At 35.6% G+C, this 12,182-nt stretch overlaps 1 protein-coding gene across 24 annotated transcripts in view; it reads left to right on the top strand.

Annotated features, from left to right (window-relative positions):
• CELF2 (CUGBP Elav-like family member 2) overlaps positions 1 to 12,182 on the top strand; it is a 632,079-nt gene that overhangs the window by 533,949 nt on the left and 85,948 nt on the right. For all 24 annotated transcript variants that reach the window (XM_074194143.1, XM_074194138.1, XM_074194156.1 and 21 more), the window contains one exon: positions 5,531 to 5,579. In XM_074194143.1, the coding sequence (XP_074050244.1) occupies positions 5,531 to 5,579 (49 nt within the window). The remainder of the gene's footprint in view (positions 1 to 5,530; positions 5,580 to 12,182) is intronic.

The following is a 12,182-nucleotide window of genomic DNA, read 5'->3' as shown; positions in this document are numbered from 1 at the left end:
GCATTTCAGTGACTGTGTAAAATCCATTTCAGGTTATAAATGGCATGTTTGACTGAATCCTGTGTTAAAGGTGGTTAACTTACCAATTGGTGATAGCCAGGGTTAAACAAGTATGTAAGAAGCCAGGACCATCACCCTTGTGTCCCCTGGATCCCCTATTATCCATACCCATACTAACAGTGGCTTTTCAAACAAAGAATCATAAAGATTTTAGGTAAGCTAAAACTATTATGCCTCAAGGGCCTATTTTGTGCCCAGAAATGAGGCCCATTTATTTGGGGTAATCAAGACTCATTTTGTTTAAGATGATGGAAGTCTTGGGTAGGGAAGCACAATAGAAAACAGCATTCCTTAGCAGTTTCAGTTGCTGCTACAAGTATTTAGAGAAAGAGGTTTTCAAACAATGTAATCATTTTTAACAAGTTACTCTTGTTAGACCTCAAAGTGTAGCAACTTAGTTTCCCCTCTCTCTTTCTTTGTTCTCTCAATTCCATTCCCGTGAGGTACAATAGATTTCTGATAACCTGAATTCTAACATTAATATCCTCACAAGCGAAAAACACCAGGTTATTTCTGAATTTGGATCTGGTAGGAGGAAACTAGGAGAAGGCAGTCTTTTACCATTAATGTTCTGTGGGTGCAGTGGACAGGGTGCTAAAGCTGTAGTCAAGAAAACCTGAGTTCAAATTTGTGCTCAAATTTGTCCTAGCTGGGAAAAATGGACAGATAAGCCATCCTCAGTCATCCTGATCCACATCTGGTCATTTGACCCAGATGGCTTTGGAGGAGAGAGAAAGACTGGTAACTCTGCAAAGCCCTACCGCATTTAAATCTAATTCACTTTCATATCATGGCATCATCTCCCTAATTTCTGGATCCTCTTCAAGAAGGAAGGATAAGGAACAGTTAGAAGGCACATGGGACAGAGCACCAGGCCTGGAGTCAGGACTATCTGAGTTCAAATCCAGCCTCGAACACTTAAGAGTTAGTTGTGTGACCTTGGGCAAGTCACTTAACCCCATTGCCTTGCCAAAAACAAGGAGGAAGGAAAGACTAACAATAATAATCCTGGGCAAATTACTTTATCACTGTCTACCTTGGTTTCTTCATCTATAAAATGGGGATAATAATTGCCCCCTTCTCCCTACCACAACCAGGATTGCTGTGGGAATAAAACAAGACATTAGTTACATACTTTACAAACTTTAAAGTGTTATGGAAATGCAAACCATTATAGTTATTATTATAAGTTTATGGAGGAATAAAGTCACAACTCTCTACCAACTCATCCTTCATGATAAACCTTATTTCTCTAAGATTTTTTTACACTGGATTTTATAAGTCTTCAACTATAGACATAAGAACTAGTCATATGAGTTTTGTTCTGATTGTTTTTACACAACAATTTCTGGAGCTTTGGGTAGACAATGACCACTGTTTCTGAACGATATATACTCTTCTCTTTCTACCACTTTAAAAAGCCCTCTTCCTTCTCTTGTGCCTCAGCCTGTATGACTGTAAATACCCCCTTGTCATCCACTTCCCTCCAAATCTTGAAATAGTTTTGAAAAGGGATATCAACAGTGTTGGAAGGTAGTAGCTGTTATATCATTGTCTTTTCCTGGCTTATGGAAGTTAGTGGGTAGGGCCCATTACCACCATTGCCACGTCCCTAGGATTCTGGAAATTTCATTGGAAAGCTAAGATTAAAACTCAAACTTTTGAATGATCTTGATCTTACTGTACTGCTCATAAGTATATCTCTCAAGTTTTCATAAAATTTATTCCCTTATTTTTTCCAAAAGAAATATACTCACATCATTTTCCATCCCTTTCCTTGGGTTTAAACTTCAACTCAAGATAATTATTATTCCAAGTTGGTTGCAGAGTGGCCTTGAATTCATCCATGAGTATATTTTCTAAGACATACCCTGTAGTGAGGAGCATGGGGGTCTTGAAAAGAGTACAGTATTGGGGATCAGGACACATGCTTTGAATTTTGCCTCCATTACTTTATTTACAACCTTGGACAAAATATTTAATCTTCCTTAACTGCAAATTCTTCACCAATGTCATGAAGGAGTTGGACTAAGTGTTCTCTAAGGGCCCTTCCATTTCTAAATCCTATGACCTATGACCTTTTATTGTTTCTTGGAATTTTAAGCCACAATTCTTTCACCTCACTACCAACTTCCCCATCTCCCCCTAATACATATCCTCAGATTGTGAAGGTCATGAGATTTTGTAGAAGTGAAAATGAGATAATCATAACCCCTATCTGATGCTATTTTAATCTTACTTGACATTTTACACCCTGTATGCGATTAAAAGTCTTAAACAATTAAATGATGATTCACTTAGAATAGTATTTATGGAGCACCTTTTCTCAAGGGGGTCACAGTGTTTCACAGATGTACTCTAAATCATCTGCATTATATGTATGAAACAGAGTTAACACCCATCCTGTAAAGTCTCAGCTAGTCTGTATGTATAGTGTTTGAAAGAATAGCTATATTTGCATTATTGCATTCCACTGATGGATTGTTGTTTTGTTTCAGTGATCACCAATGATTCTTCATGAATGCATTTGGGGTTTTCTTGGCAGAGATTCTGGTGTAGTTTGTCATTTCTTTTTCGAGCTCATTTTACAGATGAGGAAACTGAAGCAATGAGGTTTAAGTGACTTGCCCAGGATCACATAGCTAGTGTCTATGGCCAATTTGAACTCAGGTCTTCCTGACTATCCACTGCTCACCTATGCACCTACGGATTGCCCTTACTCTTAGGAAGTTTTTCCTGACCAGAACAATAAAAACAAAAAATCTGAATTTATTTTCTTTGCTTTTTCTATAAATTATTTCAACTAAATTATCTAACTTCTGAACCCAAACCAAGTGGAATCCAGTTCATCACTGAACCCTTTGCCCCCAAATCAAGCCCTCAATCTCCTATAGCCTAGATCAATAGTGTTGAACTCAAATAGAAACTGGGAGCCACTAAACTATACATAACAATCCCTGTAGGTCACTTACTGGCTTAATTTTAGAATGTTATATAATCTATATTTTATTGTATTTTTATTTATTTGGTTAAATCTTTTCCAGTTACATTTTAATCTGATTTCAGCAATACTCAGGAGTATGGGGGGCTGTGTTCGACACTTATGACCTAAGATATTGCAATAACTGTTCATTAGTTTCCCTACTTATCTTTTCTCCTTTCTCCAATCTATCTAATACAGAATCTTCTACAAAGAGTCTTCCTAAGGCACAGAGCTGACAATATCACTGCTCTGTCCCATCACCATTCAGTGGCTCTCTAGTGCCTCCTGGTTGAAGTAGAAACTCCTTGGAGTTTTGTTTAAAGACCTTCATGAGCTGGTTCCAACCTTCAGCAATACTCCCCTTCATACATTCTGTATAAAAGGCAAACTGAGCTACTTGCTGTTCTCAGGGACTGATTTTATGTCTTTCATTTTTATTCATTTGTCCAAGCCATCCTTTGTCCTCTGCCATGCAGAAAATTTTTTTAACATATTATACTAGAGCTGGCCTTGGACTTAGGAAAACTTAGGCCCAAATCCTACTTTTTATACACACTCCATAAGAATAATTGTGGAATAGTTTCCAATCTGCATTGCTTAAGGGAGCTTCCTCACAAGGAGTATCCTAAGAAAATGAAACCACAGGCCCTAAAAAAAAATGACAAAATCTTACCAAAAAAAAAAATCTAAGTTTCCTGAAGGCAGGAACTCTTAGGTTGTTTTGTTCTTGTTCATTTTGGGGTTTTGGTTTTGGTCTTGTTGTGTTTGTACTTGGGACAGCCATAATTGTCTCTATTTCCCCTGAACTCCTATCCTCCCTTAATAAATATACAAAAACTTTTTGGAGATTGGGAATATGAGATTTTATGGAAATAAAGATTATTTGAAACTCTGACTTTGGCCAATTTTTAGTACCTTGCTTAAAATTTATGTTCAGTATAAGATGAGAACAATTACAATGCATACATTATTTATGGTTCATTCATTTGTTACTAACTAGGCACTGCTTTGTAGCTATTTACATTTTATTAGTAATTAACTTTCATCCTTGTATCTTGTTTCCTAAAGTGGGAGATCAGGAGGTGTATATTTGTGTTATATATTTTATATTGTGTTATGTATAATATATATTATGTTATATATAGGTCATATATAATGTCTAATATAATACATACACACAAATATGTGTATACACATGGGGAAGCTAGGTGGAGGAATGGATAGAGCACCCAACCTGGAGTCAGTTGGCCTCAGTTCCTCATCTGTAAAATGATCTGAAAAAAGAAATGGTAAACCACTTTAGTATTTTTGCCAAGAAAACTCTAAATGAGGTCATAAAGAGTTGGACATGCTATATACTTCTTTGTTTTCCCCTGTTCTAGCTGAGACAGTGGTATAAATTTGATGCATCCTCAAATGTTTTCCTGAATAAATGAATGACATGGGAATATTATTTAGATCTTTTACCACTATCTCTTTGTTCAGAACCAAAGAGCATACCACCTCTCAGAATAAAGGAGACCCTATGAGAGCATCTACTCTTTCCTCTCTCCTGTGTGCTTTCAAGACCTTCAATCAACATTAGGTCCACATGGCCTGGACAGACTGATAATAATTTCACATCATTTAAATGTCTGAGTCAAGTATCAATCCCCTTTCATTTAAATTAGATAAAACCCAGAGATGTGGCATACAAGTGATGGGAGTCCACTGGGGAAATTAAAGGTTTAAAGAGAACGGGACCCATTGCAATCAAAACAGTTAGCACAGCCAGTGACTCCTTCCACTCTGTAGCTTGTGTGTTCCTTGGGATATGGTGAAGAACAAAACAGAAGGGTTTCTGCAAGTAGTCTGAAGAATTTCTTTTAATTGGAGATAGAGTTAGCACTCTGTATTTGGAGTAAATGCACAGTGTGTGATTCAGTTTGCTAATGAATTGAACCCAAAGTGCTATATGGAAAAAAAAAATCCCACACTTTCACCATGGAAAATCCACATCTTTCCCTTTTGTACCTAAATACAGATTTGATATGACTTGTAAGTTCATTTCTTGGCCCCAGTTGTTTGCATTCTTTTGCAAAAAGCGAAGTTTAAATGATAGTTTGTGAATTCATCAAGTATCAATCCCTGAAATTGCTCACAATTAATTATGATCATAGAACCAAGTAAAATGAATACAGTGGACAATTAGGATGGTCAGAGGCAAAACAAATTACATTCAGATTCATACTAGTCTTTGGAGCCCAGTGAATTATGAGAATTCAATTCAATTCATGGTCATAAAATACTATGCTAATGTTTGGCTTACATTTTTAAAATGGTTATTGGGCCATTATTTTAACTATGTAGCTTTCTTTTATTATGAGGTCATTAAATATTGATCTTGCATCCTCATAATCTCAATGCTTTTCAGAATTAGTGGGGTCAGATGATAATTTTTTTTCAGTTGTCCAACCTACCTTTACTTTGTTTCATTTGTATTTTTAGATGCATCATCCCATTCAGATGAAGCCTGCAGATAGTGAAAAGTCAAATGGTAAGTGGTGATTGATTGTCTCATTTAATGATAATACTTGTGTGTTTAAATTAAAGAGTGAAGGCAAGGGGGCAACTTGGTGGCACAGTGGATAGAGCACCAGCCCTTGAGTCTGGAGGATCTGGGTTCAAATCCAACCTCAGACACTTAATAATTGCCTAATTGTGTGACCTTGGGCAAGTCACTTAAACCCATTTGCCTTGCAAAAAGAAAAACAAAAACCCATTGCCTTAAATAAAAAAAATATTTTTTTAAAGTGAAGGCAAGTGGGAAGGAGCCAGTTCCAAGTATCCATTTCTGTGTAAAAATCTGAGAACTGTTTCAGAAAGTAGCTTCACAACTGATAAAGTTATCCCATTTATCTCTCATGTAAAGTTGTATGGAAGATGTTAGAAGAAATAGTTTTCTGTCTCTCTCCTTTTGGGGGCCTGCCCTAGGGTCATGGCCCATTGGTATTTAACTTTTATTGATCTTCCCCTTTAGTGTAGGTGTAGAGAAAGAAGCAAGAACACTTGTTACCCTGTGAAAAGAAAAAGTGAGCATGAAGAAGGGGGATTGCCCAATAAGAGTTAAACTGAATTTTCTCCCTTTTCATTATTCTTTGGTTTGAGTATTTTTTAAGGTAGGTGGCCTAGATCACACCAAAATGAATAAAATATTTTTTGCATCAGGATTCATTCAGGATTTGAATTACTGATTAAATGAACTTACACTAAATACAAAATATGCAATTGACAAATTTGTCCCTTCTGGAACTGTTTTCCTGTTTGGTGTTTTTCTTTCTGTTTTAGCAATCCTTTGTCCTTATTTTTATTTTTTTAATGTGCTGAAATATATGTTAAATGAATCTTCTACTTTCTTAGACCACAGAGCTTCTCAGTCCCACAAGGCTGCTATAATAATCAGCACTGTTTCCTTCCAACAGGCATTTTTGCACCTCATTAATTAGTAATCAGGGCAGAAGCCATGCACTTAGAGATCTACATATCTGCAAATGTAAATTATGATTGGGCTCTAAATCTCTCCACAAGGTTTTTTTAGGGTATTTTTTTTTTGGCTAATTGTAGTGCATCCCATTTTCTGGCTTCTTCATAAACTATAAAGTTTTGAAGAAAATAAGAACTTACCATATTTTTCTGGAACAGATAATTGTCTGACTTTGGTCCTCTCATGCAATGACTTTCTTCTATCTGATCTGACAACACCTCTACCCAGAAAAGACCCATTACATAGATTTGCCTCTTCCCTCATTATTAATACAGAAGATGGACATTGAATTGATTGTCTAGAAATCTTTTTAACATACAAACTGTATAACTCAGGAATATTTTTTTTTGCATTATGGTATAGGTATGTCTCACTAAAAGATATAAGAACTTTATTTTAAGGAAATAGTTCAACTCGCATAATATATCTTGTAATCTTTAAAGTCCAAAGGCCTCAGTTTAACCCTGATTCTATCTCCTGCTAATGTTTTGATCTTGAGTAAATAACTTCTCTGGGTCTAAGTTTTCTTAGGTATAAAATTGGTCACTTAAAGTAAGAGATTTAAAAGTATATGATCCTATGATCTCCTTACCTTCTTAGGAGAGAACCTATAGAATAGTAGTCTAAAGAATTAAAATAATTATCAGGAATAATCAGATCACATTGAAATAATTGAGACCAATATGTGATTTTTGTTCCTGTTTCTGAATTTTTCACTTCACTTTGCTTATGGTAGTTAAAGTCTTAGAGGACAGTATCAGTAGAGCAAACGGGAGAAAAGCAGAAGAGAAGTTATACTTCGCTTTCTCTATTTTATATCAGCTTCCAAAAGAAGGACATTTTTAGATTAACTCTGCAAAAATCATAGCAGAAAAAACAATTTTAATTGTTCTAATTATCAGGCTATACTTCTCTTATTTCAAGGCATTTTTGACAGATAAACACAGGAATTTGTACAAAGTAGGCAGAATGAATGAATTAATGGGCATTCTCCAGAAACTAATGCTTCTAGATTTTTTCTACTCAAGTCATGATAGAGATTTACATGTATAATACTCTTAAAGCACCAAAACTTTGAACCAGTTTTGCCTTTGGATATATAGACCTAACTTCAGTTTTCAGGTTGACATTCTAGAGAGTTGAAGAATATGACTGATCTGAAGATTGCTTTTAAAGGATGACAGCTCTTCATTTTAGCAGCCTTTCAAAAGTAGAAGGATCAGAAGCATTCTATGTTGCATTGACATGGGCGGGTTTCACTTCTTTCTTTAAAGTTATTGAAGAAGCAGTGAAATGTATAATTTCCTAAAGCCGATGATAAAAAGCCAACCCCTCCCTCATCCCCCACCTCCAGCCTTTACAAGGTGATTTTGACAGGTAAGCATAGTTTTAGAAAGCTCAAAGAGCACAAGAATTTCTTTGGATCAGATGCTCTAAATAGCTTCTATAGTTGTGAAAGAAATATAACAAGCTCTAATTGCAGTGTTATTGAGTTTGCTGACATTTATGGATGGCACAAAAGACTCATCACAGTAAGACATTGGCTGTCTTCATTATCAACATGCTCAGATTCCTGAAACTCAGTATTTGCACAGAATGAGTGCTCCTAATCACAGATTAATTAGTGATGGACAAATGAAATAAAGAAAAATAATTACCCCCTTGAGCCTTCATCCATCTATACAATTCAACATAAACTGAACCTCTGTTTGTCCTAGCAATATCGACTTGCCCAAGTTTAGTACCCAATAGTTCACATTTCATTAAATATGTTTCAAAAATGTTCACAGCTTTGTGTAAGGCCTTCCCTTGAAATTGTCTTTGAATTAAGTTTGGGCCCCCTGTAAGATTTAGGAAATGTTTCAGATTTCTTTATTTCATCTTTCCCCCACTTGCTTCTATGATTCCATATGTCAAACAAATTCTCATTTTAGTGATAAGTAGTAAAGTTATTTAACATTTAGCAAAAACTATTTTTCCTAATTCTTTTACAGTTTTCAGAATCAGATAAACATCATATCAATATCCAAGTTTGAGATACTTGTTTATGTAGACTTTAAGACTATAAAGGTTCCCCCTTTTTGCAGTTTTCCATTTAATCCAAAAAAAACTAAATGAGGATACTGCACATAGCTTCAGTGTATCAGGGATTTAGTTGGGGAAGAAAAATATTGGGCGATATGAAGGTTTCATTTTTTCTAATTTTTCTTTTGGTTAACATCAATTTTAAAAGATAAAATATTTTGTTAATTTGGAAATGCTTAATCTAGACTTCAAGTCTAGGTATGAATAAAAAAATAAGGGCAAATCTTGTGAAAGCAAAATCAGTTTCTGTGTTGTATATGTCTTCTCTTTGTTATTTTAACTGACTCTCAAAGGTGCTCAGCCTCTTGCTGAAATGAGTGGTAAAAGAAGGAAGGAAGAAAGTAAGGGAAGGAAAGAGGGAGGAAGGAATGAAGGAGGAGAGAGAAAGAGAGAATAGGTATTGATATGGGTGCATATCATCTGTGTTTGTGTGTGTGTGTGTGTGTGTGTGTGTGTGTCTGTGTTTCTCTTCTAATTCTGTAGACAGAGCACAAATCCATCTTGCTTTAACCCACCAACCTCACAACTTGTCTGAGGCTCTTAAGGCACAGATTCCAGAAATGCCATTTAAGCCTGCTATCTCTTGTCTTGAGGCCTCCAAAATCCCTACTGTCCTTACTTGAAGTTTACAGTCAGCTGTGGTAAAGATAACTAAATACTATCAACTCAGGAAGAAGACTTTCAGAGACTCCATTTTAAAAAGGGAGAAATCATGGGGTATTTCCAACTAGTGACTTTCTGATTCACACTGAAAGATGAAAAAATAATTTTGAAATTCAAAGTAGAGAGACTCACAGATTTAGAGGCAGTAATTAAATGCCATATGTTAGCACTAACACATAGAAAAGTTGTTAATTAATTCAGTCAGCCCTGAATCCAGGTGTGACTTTGACAGATTGTACACCAGGGTGTTAGCAGACTTACAATTAGAGATAAAAAAAAAAGACTCCCCCCCTACAAAAAATAACCTTTTATACTAAAACAATTAACCCTTTCTCTATTTGTTCCATGGAAGGGACAATATGTTTACAAAGGTTATTGAAGGATTTATAATAGTTGACTAATATTCTTATTGTATTTGAAAGTCTTTTTTGGGACATTCATTTTTATTCCTTAAGGAAGAAGAACTCTTCCAAAAAGTACAAATGCAATGTTATTAACTGTATTTGGCAAAAATATATACAGAAGTTTTCAAGAGAAATGTATAGCATATTTTAAAAAAATGTTTGTTGCAAAAGGGAATTCTCCTTTTCTTAAGACAATAAAAACTTGTGGAAAGCAGCAGCACATTTATTAAATACTATGTGCTAATGTCTAGGAATATAAAGTAAGACCCCCCCCAAAAAAAAGCCCCATTCTCAAGGAGCTGACAGTCTACTGAGAGAAATGAATATGTAAATAGCTACACAAACATGCCCGCGCGCACACGCGCGCACGCACACACACACACACACACACACACACACACACCACACACAGTAGATAGCAGATCATATCAGAGAGATGGCACTAGCAATTCGGGAGTAGGAGGAGAGTGCGGAAAGGCTTCCTGAAGATGTACATAGGTCTAATTTTCCCTATTTTGTTGTCAACCCAAATATATCCTCTTGGTACCACAAGATCTGGAAAAAGACTATAGTCAGTGAATGACTCTTGCCTCCAGAATGTTATATACATTAAGGAAAATAACAGCACAAGTGACAGAAAGGAAATTATCCCAAATAACTTCTTTCCGATAGTATATAAAAGCCTTTTAAAACAGACTAGCAGGATTTTTAGTTTTATTGGGCAGAGTAGAAGAAGGTCTTTCTTTTCTTTCATCTAAATTAGTTGTAGGATTTAGGTAAGAAAGATATCCTCTTACTTTTGGGGCTTAGTATAGGACCTAATAAATATTTATTGGCTCTGTACATCCCATATTTCCTCTCTTCATTGATTTCTATGTGTTAGGATGGGGAAAGAGAAATAACAGCATCAGTTTCCTCAGTTTGGTGCCTGCTGGAACTGATATAGTTTTAGTGTTATAGTAGAAAGAGTCCTGGTTCCAGAGTAATGATAGCTAACATTTATATAGCTCTTACTATTTGCCAGACACTACACTAAGCACAGTGGTCCTCAAAACAATCTTGGGAGGTATTATTTCTATCCCCATTTTGCCATTGAGAAAACTGATGTGGACAGAGGTTAAGTGACTCCTCCAGAGTCACACAGCTTGTAAGTGTCTGAGACTGAATTTGGACTTGCATCTTCCAGAGCATACAGCACCAGACCTAAAGACCCAGCTAAACTAGGTTTAGATTTTGATTCTGCTATATGATGCGGACAAGTCAGATCTCTTTGTTCCTTAATCTCTTCATCTGTAGAAGGAGGGGAATTTGGGCTCAATGCTTGTTATATTTCCTCCCAGGTCTAAATCTGTGGTCCAAAAAAACAGCCTTGTGACATAATTTATCCATCCTCATTTTACAGAGGAAAATTTAATTTGATAAATTTCTGAAGCTTGAATTTTTGGTAGTTAGTACAAGCAAACAGTAATCAAAAACAAGAAAGTTTGCTTTCTTCTCAAAACAATCATTTTCTGATCATTCATCTTTGTGAAAGGGGGAAAAAATCTTTACTTTTTTCAGCTTATACTCAGGAGCTGGATGTTTAATTTACTATAAAATCACCCTCAAGCTGGAAACCTGCAAATTGCTTTAGCTAAGTGACATAATTATAGGTTTACAAAGATCAGTTGGGAATTTGTCTTTCGCTCTTGAAAGAAAATTAGAACCAAATTCTTCTAGATTTGAGCAAGGGGTGAAGCATTGTCTCTTAAATTATTCCAGAGGCAGGTTCTTGCTTTTTTTTTTTTGGAGTTTTGGGAGAGGAAAAGAAAGAGCAAGTCTGACTATACTTGGAAGGGTTTTCCTTTCCTATCTCCTTATTTCTTTCATCTGGACTCTTATTTCCACAAATAATGTATAACTATTGAGTGGAAGAGGATCAAATTATATTATTCATTTTCTTAGAGAATCCATTAATCTCAGTTCTATGATTATTCTTACTTTTGGGGTCTTTTAAGGAAGACCCTTTATTAGGGGTACAGTGTCCCAAGCTACTTCCAGGTTTTATACTGTTTTTAGTCTACCAATCCGCTAACTACCATGTTTATAGTGAATGATCAATAATCAGTTTTTACTAGAAGCAAATCATAATATGAAATCCTTCAGCAACCAGAGAGGTTGCTGTCTAGCAAAACACTTTTTTTCCTATGAATCAAAGCAAGCAAGTGATCTGTCCTAGATCATACATCTAGGAGCTAGCAGAGTTGAGATTGAGACCCTCTCAAACACTGATCTTTTGACTCCAGTGATCTCTCCAATAAGCTGTGCTACCTCTCTCAGGTAAAAATAATGAAAATACTTACTTTTCAGGGAACCCATTAGGAAAAATGCAAAGAAAAGACAAAGAAAAATATCAAGCAAGGATATAAAAACAGGTATATAACCAATTGTGGCAAAAATGCTGAATATCCATTAAATTTAAAAA

Source organism: Macrotis lagotis, chromosome 7 (assembly GCF_037893015.1).
Source record: "Macrotis lagotis isolate mMagLag1 chromosome 7, bilby.v1.9.chrom.fasta, whole genome shotgun sequence".
Taxonomy (NCBI): Eukaryota; Metazoa; Chordata; class Mammalia; order Peramelemorphia; family Peramelidae; genus Macrotis; species Macrotis lagotis.
This window is presented reverse-complemented; position numbering and strand designations above follow the sequence as displayed.